General features: G+C 45.2%; 1 protein-coding gene across 4 annotated transcripts in view; it reads right to left on the bottom strand.

The window, feature by feature from the left end:
- Positions 1 to 10895, bottom strand: part of TRPC3 (transient receptor potential cation channel subfamily C member 3) — a 64263-nt gene extending 53368 nt beyond the window's left edge. For 2 of the 4 annotated variants that reach the window (XM_072755321.1, XM_072755323.1), the window contains exon 1: positions 10331 to 10663. In XM_072755321.1, the coding sequence (XP_072611422.1) occupies positions 10331 to 10560 (230 nt within the window). In that variant the 5' untranslated portion in view covers positions 10561 to 10663. Of the gene's footprint in view, positions 1 to 10330 lie in introns of all 4 variants that reach the window. The other 2 variants (XM_072755324.1, XM_072755322.1) reach the window with 2 other exon arrangements.
- Positions 10896 to 13327: the final 2432 nt, after the last annotated feature.

Below are 13327 nucleotides of genomic sequence, written 5' to 3'. Positions count from 1 at the left end.
CAAGAATTCTGCCTAGAAAAACTTGTTTTCCTTGCTCCTCAGATTCATTTTTCACTGTCCTATAAACATATTGTCCTGCTTATTTGTATACTATCAAGGGTAATCCTATACTGTCAAGGGTATTTTTGGAAAAACTAATAAGGTGTTTTCTCTTCTGTGTTTCCAAATACAATATCTTTTCCCCAGTTGACTCAGGACACCTTGCTGTGGGGGCAGCAGGAGAGGCGGGTGGGGATGATGAGTGGTTAGAGTTCAATGGGGACATGTAGGGGAGAAGTAGAGAAGACAAATTTTAGAGGAGTGCAAAGAGAAAGAACAAGGTAATTTTCAGCTTTTTTGTAGGAAAAATGGGATTTTGAAAGCAGAATGTAGGAAAAAGAGAAATCATCTTGAGGAAGGATTTGCTCAGTTCTTTATTTCTCTAATCAGTTCTGAAGGAACCTGATCATAGAATGCTCTTATCGTGCAGACAAGATACTTTTTTTTTTTTTTTTTTTAAGATAGCTTTTGATAGCAAAGCCATTGTGCTTCCTGTCCTGGCACAAGAATGAAAATATAGAACGGAAGGAGAAGTTAAGATGTAGATCCAAGAAAGTGAGAAACCGCTGAGACCAAGGGACCTGTGACATCCCAGCCTGGTTAAGCAGAGAATGTTATGGGCTTTCTCAAGCCACGCTATGTTCCTATGTATTGTGGACACTGCGCCGAGAGCCAGAGAGTCTGCACCCCGACTAGGGACATCGCTAGTGATGTAAGCTGTATTTGAGCTCTGTAGCTCATAAGAGCTGAGCTGAAACCATCCATATATGTATGCCAAGGAGAATATCTGGGTTAGAACAAAGGCAAGTCAGCCAAGATCAAGTTATTTTCGCTGACAAGCAGCATAAGTAGACCAGAAGAATCAGAGGACACCAAATCTTTCTTTCTTCCAGGGGATACATAAACACCCTTCCCCCAGTGCCCAGATGCTACAGAGGGAGAGGAGAGTAGGGGGGAGTGGATAGGGAGAGGCTTTCTGAGAGCCTGAGCTCTTTTATTCAAGTGAAAGGCTATTTATTAAAAGGAAATTTTACATTATAACATCAAATTAGGATCAATGAAATTGGCCTCACAGCATCTCTCCAGAGTGCCCTGAACTAGGGGTATATACATGAACCCTAAGGAGACTATGACCCCTTATAGAGATTGGGGTGGTGGGAGCAGGGAGGAGGGGTTACAGAGGAATCAGCAAGCAAAAATCCCTTAGATACTAGCTCAGGGCACAAGGAGACACTGTCCTAGTTGACCTAATCCCTGCAATAATGTAGGGCAAATCTTCCCTCCTATCAACTCACATAATTGCTTAATCATTTAATTAACTTAATTGCTTTATGGTTTAATTCACTTGTTGAATAAGTATGTTTAGCAAGCAAAATACAAAACAAAATTTTAAAAACTAGTTCAAACCACAGAATGGACATTTGTTTCATTTTTTTTTTTCTCTCTCTCTCCTGGTCAGTACATGAGAGGCTCAAGAGAAAGACCTATTATAGGCAGATTACAGGAGCAACATGTTGCTGTTCATCTAGATTGTTCTGGTTTCTTGATCTTGCTATATGTGCCTCTGGGATATTCTTTGTTATTACATCCCTAGGCTACTCTTATTTCTGCCCAATTGATACTAAGCCTATAGACAAAGAGATTGGGTCAGAATGATAAGTAACTTCCTTAAAGTCATTAAAGGATAAAGAATTAGAAGAAGAGAGCTCAGAGGTCTCTCCTATGCTCTCTCTACTCTACGATGCTATCACCGGGGAATAAGAAAACAATGAATAAACGTTGCAAATCAAAATAGTGTTATTAAAATGTATGCTTAGCTTATGTTTTGGAACATTTGGGTTCTATAAAAAACAGCTTCAAAAAAAAAAAAACCCCACAAAAATTGCTCTTCAGATTGAATCACAATCTCACACTCAGCAACAAAAGAACATTATTAAAGAAGTCAAATCCTTTATTGAAATGAGGAATTAGCCAACTACTCAATCCATCTACCAAGTTGGCAAACAGAGTAATAACACCATCAATGTGAGCCAAAGCCATGAGAATAACACTCAAGTTGTTTTGACGAAGCAGTTCGCCCCCACTGAAGAAAGGTGAATGTGCCAACCGGCCAGGATCCAGAGTGTCATTCTGTGAAGGGCGAGAAGAGCAGAAGGAGCCACAGAAGATGAATAGTGAGCAAAGCACAGAGGAGGGGTGGAAGAGGGGAGCATTAGAGACTAACAGCCATGTTACAGTGTCAAGGGTGGTAATAATTGGAAGTGATGATAGGGGTGGAAAGCAGCAGGCACTGACAAAAGGACAAGAAAGTCAGAGATGAAAAGTCAAAAAATAGACAAGCCTCATAGTCTCCCTGGCAAGCAGGCAGCTGTCAGTCAACGTGGCTGCCTCTGGAGACACCCAACATCTATACCATGCGGCTTACATGTGAGTGTGCTCACAAACAGCTTCAATGGAGTCATTAAAGACACATGTTTTGAAAAATCTCTTAACACATTTATTTGTAGAGGGGAAGAAGAGAAGTGGGGACACTCTGAACTTCAGTAGCCCCTAAGGGCACCAGTATGCAAGGCTAGAGGAAGGCAGCCCAATCTGTCCAACTGTTTGATGTACATGGTACAGGACTATGGGGAGTCCCATGTACCACACCATCTACTGCTGAGCCCACATCTATGGACACCATGAGCAGCTCAATAATGTGTTGTCACAGTAGCAACCAAACCAACAAGATAAGGGGCTCCATTCAAGAAACAGGAAAGCATGGGACACCTGGGTGGCTCAGTGGTTGAGCATCTGCTTTTGGCTCAGGTCATGATCCTGGGGTCCAGGGACTGAGTCCTGCATCAGGCTCCCAGGGGGGGAGCCTGCTTCTCCCTCTGCCTGTGTCTCTGCCTCTCTCTGTGTGTCATTCATGAATAAATACATAAAATCTTTAAAAGGAAAAAAGAAACAGGAAAGCACAGCTTTCATTCCTGAAGATTTTCATCTGCGCCCCCCCCCCCCCCCAAAAAAAAAAGTAATAGGTAGAGACTCCAGCACTTGCAGGTCTGGAGAGATATCTGGGTCTCCACAGTAATTAATTTCCTGACAGTTTCTGTTGGCCTGTGCTATATTCAGAATCCTCTAGGTATGAGTTTAATAAATCTATTAGACAATGCTAATTTGGGTATATATCCTAATCGCCAAGTCAGAGAAAAGAGGCTGTTGTATATTTAAGGAGGAAAGCTCCAGTTTCTCTCTTCATCACTTTCCCTGTCATCCCTCTTGTGAAAGCTCTTTGCCAGACCCCTCAGCAGTCAAAATCAGAAAAGTAAAAAGGCCACCTAATAATGTGTTCCTTCCTCCATTGGGAGCAGAGGTGAAGACCCCTAATCATTGCCTGCATGATTTAATAATACTTCTTAAACACATGTACCTTCTAGAACTTAGATGTTTCTGCTTCCAGGAACTGTATTTTGCATACAACTCTGTTAGACTGACTGCTGCATTCATTGCTTTTTAATGGTCCGCTTTCATGCCCAGCTCTTCAATGATACTATAACATCCTTAATAGAAGAGACCACCTCCCTTTATGTCTATATACTGGCTTTTAGTACACCACTGATGAATATCTGTCTGTTGGAGCCATGAGTGAACAGACCCATGAGTGCTTAAACCGTAAGACTGAAGACCCAGGGAACAATTTTCCCCTCCAGATTAAAGAAAACTTTCGGGGGTCCCTGGATGGTTCAGTTGGTTAAGCGTCTGCCTTCAGCACAGGTCCATGATCCCAGGCTCCTGGAATAGAGTCCCACATCATGGGCTCTCTGCTAAGCAGGGCGTCTGCTCCTCCCTCTCCCTCTACCCTTTCCCCCTGCTTGTGCTCTCTCTCTCACTTACACGCTCTCTCACAAATAAATAAAATCTTAAAAAATAAAATAAAAAAATAAAGAAAACTTTTGGTCACATTTGATAATGTGTGGAAGTAGTGGTGGAGGGGAATTAGAATAATCCTATTAAAAAAGTCATGAATAATACAAATTAATAATCAGAAGTTCAAGTAATATAAATAATTTTTCTTCTTTCAAAGCAGGTTTTTCCTTAATCACATTTAATTCTTAGTTACACCACAAAAATTATCTGATGCATTCCACGTTTCTTGATTTTAATATTAAAATTACATTTGCCATGATAACATGGAGTAAATCTTAGAATTAATAAGTTCTAATAATGAAGCTTATCTTCAAAAATAAACTCACAATACTTTGTAAAATGAATGTTTATTATTTCAAGAACAGTAAGTGACAATGAAATTAGAAGTCAAATGAAATAAAATGAACTCAATAATAAGATCAAAAACTGCTACGACCTAAGAGAAATTCATATTTGGCTATTTAAGTATATTAGATGCTATTATATATGTTAATATTTTATATTATACATATAAACTTGTTTAATATTATTAGAAGCAAAGGGATCTGCTTTTCTATCACTATCACCCATATCCTAGGTCAAAAGTCTGAAGTTTTTAGATGCTTGCTCCTGTCTCATCACTCTGCAACCTACTTTTCAACAGAGAATCCATATGCGTCGGTACTACTTGACAAAATATATTTAGAAATGCAAAACTGGTATAGAATATTAGCATTGTCGTGCCCTTTCCTTAGCAGGTCATATACTTGTGGACATTTAAATCTCATGTTTTAAAAGGTCTAAGACCAAATCCATACTGTCACCTATTATTTGAATAGTGCAAAGAAAGAAGTTTTCTTTCTAAAAGGAGATTCCTTGGACTGGATAACTATAGACAAACATCCCTGACCTAGATGCTGAATTAAAGACAAAACATTGTAACAATCCTGATTATTATCATACAGTCACTGCTGAGCCCCTTACCCACAAGTGTGAAGTTAGTCACCCCACCGCTCACAACTCCAGATACTCTATCTAGGGGCAGACTCCTACACTCTCACCCTACACTGGCCACTAATCTAGCAACCCTGCCAGACTTAGACTGTGTGGGGCTGAGGGCAATGTTGAGAAGGAAGACTGCTAGGCAAGATAAGAGTTTCCCTCCTCAGAAGACTGCTCAGCGACCAGTCACTGTTACTTAAGCATGCTCCCTGAGGGGACAATCTCAGTCCTGAGCTAGGAAGTTTAAAGTACTCCTTCCTGCCAAGAGCCTAGGAGCCCAGTAAAGACGGGTATCTTCCTCCTGTTACATTTCCCATGGTGTTTTATTGCTTACTCTCAACTGGGGGTAAGGAGGTTTATGGAACATTGTAGGCAAAGGCAAAGCTTGATGGTTAAGAATATTGAGAGGAAGAAGAGGGGAGAAGGAAGGAAAGGGAGGAAGGGAGGGGAGAGGGAGTGGGGGAGAGAGAGACATTTGCTATCCCAGGCCAGTGATGAAAAATCCCTAAAATTCTAACTGTATCATCAGATGATGTCCCAGTCCTGCTCCACGATCGTATCACCACTTTGATATGAAGAAAAGAGAAAACCATAAATGATATTTGGCAGGGGGTCACTTATGTTTTGAGATATTCTTTTCTCCTTTCTGTTTCCATTCTCAGCCCTCCCACTTAGCTTACAAACTTTCTCAAGTTGATCAGCCATCAGCAGTCAAATTGAAATGATGAATTAATTGGACCTCATAAGTGAATTAATACTAATTAGTAGTGTCCTGTGCTGTTCCTCCCAGGGGTAAACACATTTTTAAATTTCTTTGAGGAATAGAGAAAAGCTGAACCCAAAGGAGGCCACGGTGTGAACAGCACAGCCCTAAGAGCCTAGAGATTTCAGGTGACCTAGGGCTGCTGTGAATTAGAAGTCAAACTTCAGCTTCAGTTTATCGATTTGTAAAAGAAAAGACCAGACTAGATGAAATCCTTTGCAACTCAAACATTCTATTTTTTTTCCAAAATATTCTATATTAGTTAGATTTAGGAAGTGTGGTACTAAGATGACTTTAGGTGGGGGAGTTCAAATGACCCTTCTATCACACCATATAGCTTACTGTCTACACTATTTGCCCCATAAGATTAGTCATGATCAAGATCTTCCTTCTGCAATCTTGGCCGCTTAATAATATATGGACCTGTTGATAATAATAATTCATTGGGGCTTAAATAAACGCCTGAAACACAATTGTAGGGATATTTGGTTTTAAGATGATGGAATAAGGCTTCTCTTATTCTTTCTCCTTTCCAAAATTACTTCTCCCCATACAGCAAGTAAAAGAAAGAAAAATAATACAAATTTCATCTTCTATGAAACCAGAAGACATTTGTAATCTGTAACTACACAACATATGAAGAGGAGTTGGAAGAAAGGTAAATGATTTAGTGGAGATAGGGAAGGTCCAACCAGAGTGCCAGAGTACCCATAACAAGAGGCAAGTTGATCCACCCTGCTCAATGCCAGAATATGCCCAGAAATTGAAGGCAAAAGAAATCCCAGAAAGTAGAGATGAAGCAAGAGCCCAAAACAGGGGAATTGGCTGAAAGTTTGTGCGAAGAGTAGGTAGGAACTCTTTCCCTAGATCTCTATCCCACTGACTGATACCCTTACCCCTATAAGAAAGATAGGATATTAAATCTCCAGAGAAATAGAAATAGAGATGCTCTGCTCTGGTTGTGGAGATACCAGGCCTAAGAGAGGGCAGGCGCTAAGAATAGGGGATCCCTTCCCAGTTCTAGCATGAAATATTATATAAACATAAATTACTGCTTTTGTTATGACACATTTCTGGCAGTACTTCCTCTGAAGAAAAACTAAACAGAATCTTTTCTACAAGTCTTTCTCTTTTAAAGATAACATTGCTGAGAAATCGAATGATTATGTGCACGTATGTTAATACATACAAGGATTGATTCTCCTTTCTAAAGGGAGACTCCTAAGTTTCTCTCTTGATTTATCAAGTATTTGCCAAACGTGAGTCAATTCTTCTCTTTTCTTGAAACTGTTCTTTCTAGGCAGCCTTGTTGCCCACCTGCTCTGTCATCTTTCTCTGTATCCTTTGATTGCTACGCTTTCTCTCTACCCTCTAAACAACAACAAAAATTCCTCGGAAAAGGGAGTCCATAGCACTTTTGTTTCTCTTTACGCTCTTTCTTTGGGTACTGTCATATACTCACATGACTCAGCAACTAGCCCCATCAGCCCGTAGACTCTCAAATTCTCCCAAGCTTTAAACTTGAATTTCCATCTTCCTCCTTGATACCTCTAATCAGAATTATCTGATTTTGGGTTTGATTATCAGATTATATTATCTGAAAAATCAAACTCTCCTCTTTGTCCTTTCCTTTTAAACAATGACATCAATGAGCTTAGTTATCTAGGTCAAAATACCCACATCATCTCTGACCCTGCTTTCTCTTTAAATCCCTCATGAGCAGTTAGTTGCATATTCCCACAGATCCTATCTGTGTATTGTGTCTTCCAACCTCTCCCCTTTCCATCCCGGTCAGTACAGCACTATTACAGATCCTAATCTCAGCCTGAATAGCTACATAGGCCCCTAATTTATTTATTCATTCTCAGTTGCCACTTCAATCCATCCTGCTCTCAGACTGGTGTTGATCAAATTGCTGTTGCTCTGTAACCATCAATGGCTCCCTATTGCCTCCTTCTGGCAAGATTCTCCGTATTAATGCCCCAAACCAATGCAACAAGCTAAATCTCATTGCTCTCCTACACATACTCTATGCTCCAACTAAACTCAATTAATATTTCCCAGACATGCCTAGAATTTAGGGGGAAGGGCTTCAATTAATTTCCCACTCTGTTTCTGTCTCCTATTCTATCCTCTAGGCCATAAAGGTTTCCTTGATTTCTCCATGACCTTAAATAGTTTGTCGCTCCCTTACACTGGATCCTTCATAGCTCCATTCTTATATGTTTTTATGGTACTTATTTTACTCTAATTTATAGCAATAATAGCTCATTCCCAGTTTCATTTCCACCTCTCCCTCATGAGATTTTAAACTCCTTGAGTGTAGAAAAGTTGTCATACTCATCTTTGGGGCTTGCTATACCAACTTGGCACATGCAAATGCTTAAAAATGTCTTTGAATCCAAACTCATGAGGACTGCCTTCAGATGCCTTTTTGGAGTTTCATCAGATATATTTAATAACTAAGAACTTCGAGAATGGGGTACTCTTGCCAATGACAGACTACTTGGTCCTAGGTTTGCAAACAATTGGATAAAGAAAGTCTTGGTTTGGATTAATGGTTGAATCAAGAGTTCCATCAAAGGGTATTTTTTAAAAGTCTTGTTAGTTATATAGCAGATGACATTCTTTCTCCTAAGTCAGTCTGTTTAAAATTCCCAAATGGAATACTGGAGCATGGTGCAATGAAATGAGCAACAGGATTACCCTGAGGAATCTTTTTGGTAAGAGTGGAATTCTATCTTCAGCATCCTGGCTAAATTTTAAATTCAGCTCTTCTATTCTGCCTACAGAAAATGACCCTGGGGCTTTCAGAGACTGGTTATCCTTCTCCGATTGCATCCTCGGGTTGTTGTGTTCCCTTTCAGAGCTGTTTAACTGTGGCCATATTCTTGAAGGTGGAAAAAAAACACTGATTTTTGCTACAGATATCCAACTAGTGCCCACCGTTAGCACATGACAGGACTCCCAACATGGAGAGCTTGCTGCCCTAATTCCCAAAGAAACATTTATTAATGTCTGTCTCCTTAAAATGACTGGGTCTTCTCAACGGCTTTACAAAGTAAATACGGTAGGACATTTACTTGTTGAATTATGTTAAGTCAGAAAATAGAAAAAAAAAAAAGTTCTATTAGCAGGTAGACACGTCTACAGTAGAATCTGCCTCAGTATCTTGTGTAATTGCTCTCAAACTCCAAAAGGCAAAGTGAGTTTTCTCTGCTCCACCCTGCTTTCTCAGAGAAGACTGCTGTGGTGTCCCATTTAGTGTGGGTTTAAGATAAACGAAAAAAAAAATCAAATAATCAAGAAATTGAGCTGGGTTATAAAAACCAAATTGGCAAAAAGGAAAACAGACAGTGTCTTAAAAATCTTAGGGAGGCTGGAAAGCGAGCTGGCAGTGCTTTAATCCCCAAGGATATACCTTCCTTCCATTTCCTGGGCCATTTCCACTCCAGGCTAATCTTCGGCAATAATTGATCCGCATCGGGATGCGTCGCTCATGTAAAGTCAGAACCCTTCCCTGGGCGGTCTACTCAGCCGCTGATTTCTGTTTTGTCACAAGCAAATCTGGAAGGGCCAGGCGTGCATCTGCGCCCGCAGAGCCAGGCGAGGTTAGGGCCCTCTGGAGGTCGCCCCAGAGGCCTGGGCCCAGGGCTGTGGCCGCTCTAGGGCAGCAGGGGGCGCTGCCTAACCTCGGTCCCTCACCCCGCCCAGACGGTTAGAGCCGCCCGCCACATCTGACCCCAGCTCTCTACCTAGGTCTGTGCGTTTTTTCCTAAAAAAGACAGTACACCCCGCGGCACGCCCAAGGTATGTGACAAGAAAAACAGCGCGCACCGTCCACAACTAAGCACTCGCTTTTACTCCTCTCTGTATCTCGTAGCTGCTAAGGCTGCCCCCAAGACCTGGGGATTGAGGAAAGTTGCTCTTTCTCACGCACTACCGTGCCGACCTCCACCTTCCTTTAAAAAGAAAACAGCTCCTGCCGCCTGGGAACTACAGCCAGGGTCGCCCCTGGACGGTTCCCGCGGCTGCCGGCGCCCCCCTCCCCTGGGGACTCGGCTGCAGTTTGCTCCCAACTGTGAACCGACCGTCGAGAGACGGGGCGGCGGGGCAAACCTGCAGCCACAGCCCACAGCCCGGCCGCACACCTTCCCTTCGGGCTCCCCGGTCCCCTGCCCCGGCCGCGGGGGGGGGGGGGGGGCGCCCGTTCCCAGGCGGGGCAGCGGGGGAGGAGGGCGCCCGAGTTTGAGCGCGCGCCTGGGGCCACGCGCACCCGCGCATTCCCGGACTTCCTCGGGGGAGCTCGGGGTTCCCCCGCCGAGGGGTCCCAGCCCAGGGGGCAGCAGCGCGCGGCCGGCAGGACGGGTCCGCTCGGGGCGGGCGAGCCCGGCGTCCGGGGCTGTGGCGTGCGAGGCGCCGGGACGGAGCCGGCCACGCCCTCGGAGGCCGCGGGTCCCGCCGCACGGCGGAGCCCCGCGGGGCCCAGGACGAGCTCCCGCCCGAGCCCCGCGTCCCCGGGCCGCCCCGAGCGGAAGCGCCAGGCCCTGCGCCGCGGCGTCCGCGGCCCGTCGCGGGGCGGCCGGGACCGCGCCATCCTGGCCCCCGCCCCGCTCCGCCCTCCCGGGTACTCACGGGGCCAGCCCGGGCGAGAAGGGCGGCGGGCGGTAGCCGTGCGGTTCCCGCTGCGAGGGCGCCGGGCGCGGCTCCAGCCCCCCGTTGACGCCCCTCCAGCCCCGCCGGCGGCGCTGCGGCTCCGAGCGTCCGTCCTCGCCTTCCTCCTCCTCCTCCTCCTCCTCCTCCTCCTCCGGCGCGGGGAAGGTCACCCTCGCCTGCTCCTTGCACTTCCTGCCCTTGGTGGACATCGCGCCCGCCGCGGTCCGAGCGCGGGGATGCCGCCCGCCGCCGCCGCCGCAGCCGCAGCCCGCGGCGCCCCTTCCCCGCCGCCCGCCGCTCCGGCAGCCCCGGGCGGCCCCGGGCGGGAAGGCAGGCGGAGAGGGCGGCGCGGCCCGACGCCCGACAGCTGGAGGCGCGAACCCGAGCCGAGCCGCCGCCGCCCACCATGAAACGGTGGGAGCTGCGGCCGCGGCTGTGGCTGCGAGGAGGGCGCCGGGCCGAGGCCGAGGGGGGCGCTGCTGCGGGGAGACGCTCTCGCGGCGGCGGCGGCGGCGGCGGCGGCGGCGGCGGCGGCGGCGGCGGAGCCTCCCGGGGCCCGGCTCCCGCCTCCCGCCTCCGACAGCAGCTCCTGCTAGGACACTACCTACCCTCGCTCGGGGGCAGGACGGGGGGGCGGGGGCGGGGGCGGGGGCGGGGGCCACGGGCCGTCCTCGTCAGCCCCGCGTGCGGGAGAGGACGCCGGAGCCGCAGGTAGGGGTGAGCCGCCTGCAACGCGGTGCGCGAGGACCTAGAGCCCTTTTCCACGCACACATGCAAGTTTCTTAAGGAAGGAAAAGGCAAAACTGGTCCTGCCTGTTCATTTTTGTGCAGCCGCATTTACCCAATTGGACTCCACGTTTGTTGCCACAAGCATCCCTTGTCCCTGGTGCTACTTCTGAGACGTAGCTGAACCTACAGAGCTTTAAGTACATTTCCTGGGGTGCTTTGGACCCCAACAGCGGGGATGTCTGAACGTGCGTGGTGCTTCAGGTTGGGTTATTTTTTTTTTTTTAAATAAATCTCAAAACCATCTGACAAGATTTATGTACAGTTCCAAGAAGTATTTTCCAGCAAAATGTAAAGTCTCCTCTCTAACGCTTCAGTAATAATTAATAAAACGAAAGCAATTCATTTTAAAAGTCAAAAGCTGCATTTCTTCTGGGAGAAAAGACTCATGGAACTTCAGCCAAAAGGAGTCTTAAAAGGATCAAAGAATTTCTCCCTCCGTTTTAGAAAGGAGAAACTGGGGCCTAGAAAGACTAAACTAGTCGCGGGAGGCAGCTGGTGAGAAAACTCAGATCAGACCGAGGTGAGTGTATTTTCCGAGGCTTTCTATTGCCTCAAATATGCAGGTTTCAATCAAATCCAACTTGGAAGCGTCACGGAAATACCAGACATGCTATGGTGAGGTAAAATAAGATACTCATTTTTTTAAACTGCATCCAATTATACTGGTTTCCCCCCCCCCCCCCAGGAGCACTTCTTCCCGAAATTAAATAAAACACAAGTAAGGAAATGTAGCTCTTCTGAATGTAATTCTTAAAAAGTAATTAAAATACTGAGTTTTATTAAGTTGATAACAAATCTGCATGTTTAAGGAAACAATGATATTTATTTGTACATCTGACACAGAAAATCAGGTAAATACTGTCCAGCGTTTTACAGTTGGAAGCATCTTTTCTGTATTAGCACATGCAGAAGTAGAAGTGTTAAAATCTTCACAGCATAAGTTTCTAGACCCCTTCAATTCCACCCCTGAAATATCTCTAAACCAAGACTGCTCCCTGCACCCCAATACTGCTGCCTCACTTCAGGCTCCCATCAACGTCCCTGCTCTCTGTTTTTATGCATCCTACCCCCCTCTCCCCGTACCATTTTATCTTCCACGCTATCAGACAGACCCTGCTCAGAGCAAGTCTGATCGTGACTTTTCTCTATAAAAATCTCTGGTGGCTTTCCACTGCTTTCAGGTTAAGATCCAAATTTGGCATGCCCAGCCCTTAGTGGTCTGACCCTATTTCTTCACACTCTCTCCTCCCATCCTCCCTCATACACATCCTGACTCCAATTACCCTGAACTTCTCACTCATCACCTGACATTCTAGACACTTTCCCACTTCCCTGCCTTTGTCTCTGGTATTCCTGTCACTGAAATGTCCCTCTTCCCTTGTCTACCTGGCACACTTACACTTTTTCCTAAAGACTTAGATTTAGATGTGGGTTCCAATCTAATACCCTTACTGAATCTCAGTGAAGTCCTCAGAGCCCTTGATCCATACCTATGGCACCTGTGCATAATGTAATCTTACCACTGGTCACATATTGAAATTAACTCTTTCTGTGCCTGTTTCCTCTTTGGACTGAATCCCTTGGGATGGTTTGGGGTCTTATTTACTTTGAGCCACTTAGGGGCTAGTCTTTTTGACTTTGCCACCTTAGCTCAGTACACAATGTGTTGGAGCAGCTCAAAAAATGTTTGCTGAATTAATTTTTGAAGTCTACAGCTAATTTATTTATTTATTTATTTGTTTGTTTGTTTGTTTGTTTTTTCCTACAGCTTCTTTATAATTTTGTTAACAAGCTCATGAACTGCTCTCATTAGGCTCTGGATAGAAGCACTTTGGGAATGCTGGAGTCACCAGGGTTTACTCTTCCATACTATATTAGGTTTGCTAGGGCTGCCATAACAAAGTATCACAGACCGGATGAAAAACAGAAATTTATCTTCTGACAATTCTGAGATCTAGAAGTCTGAGATCAAGATGTTGGCAGATTGTGGACGATTGCCTTCTCCTGGGTCTTCACGTGGTCTTCCTTCTGTGTGTGTGTCCTAATCTCTTATAAGGATATCAGTCATTTGGGTTAGGGCCCACTCTAATGACCTCATTTTTAACTTAATTACCTCTTTAAAGACTCTAACTTTGAATAGACATCCTGAAGTATTGGAGAGTATGACTTCAGCACATAAATTTGTTA

Source organism: Vulpes vulpes, chromosome 4, assembly GCF_048418805.1.
Source record: "Vulpes vulpes isolate BD-2025 chromosome 4, VulVul3, whole genome shotgun sequence".
Lineage (NCBI taxonomy): Eukaryota > Metazoa > Chordata > Mammalia > Carnivora > Canidae > Vulpes > Vulpes vulpes.
This window is presented reverse-complemented; position numbering and strand designations above follow the sequence as displayed.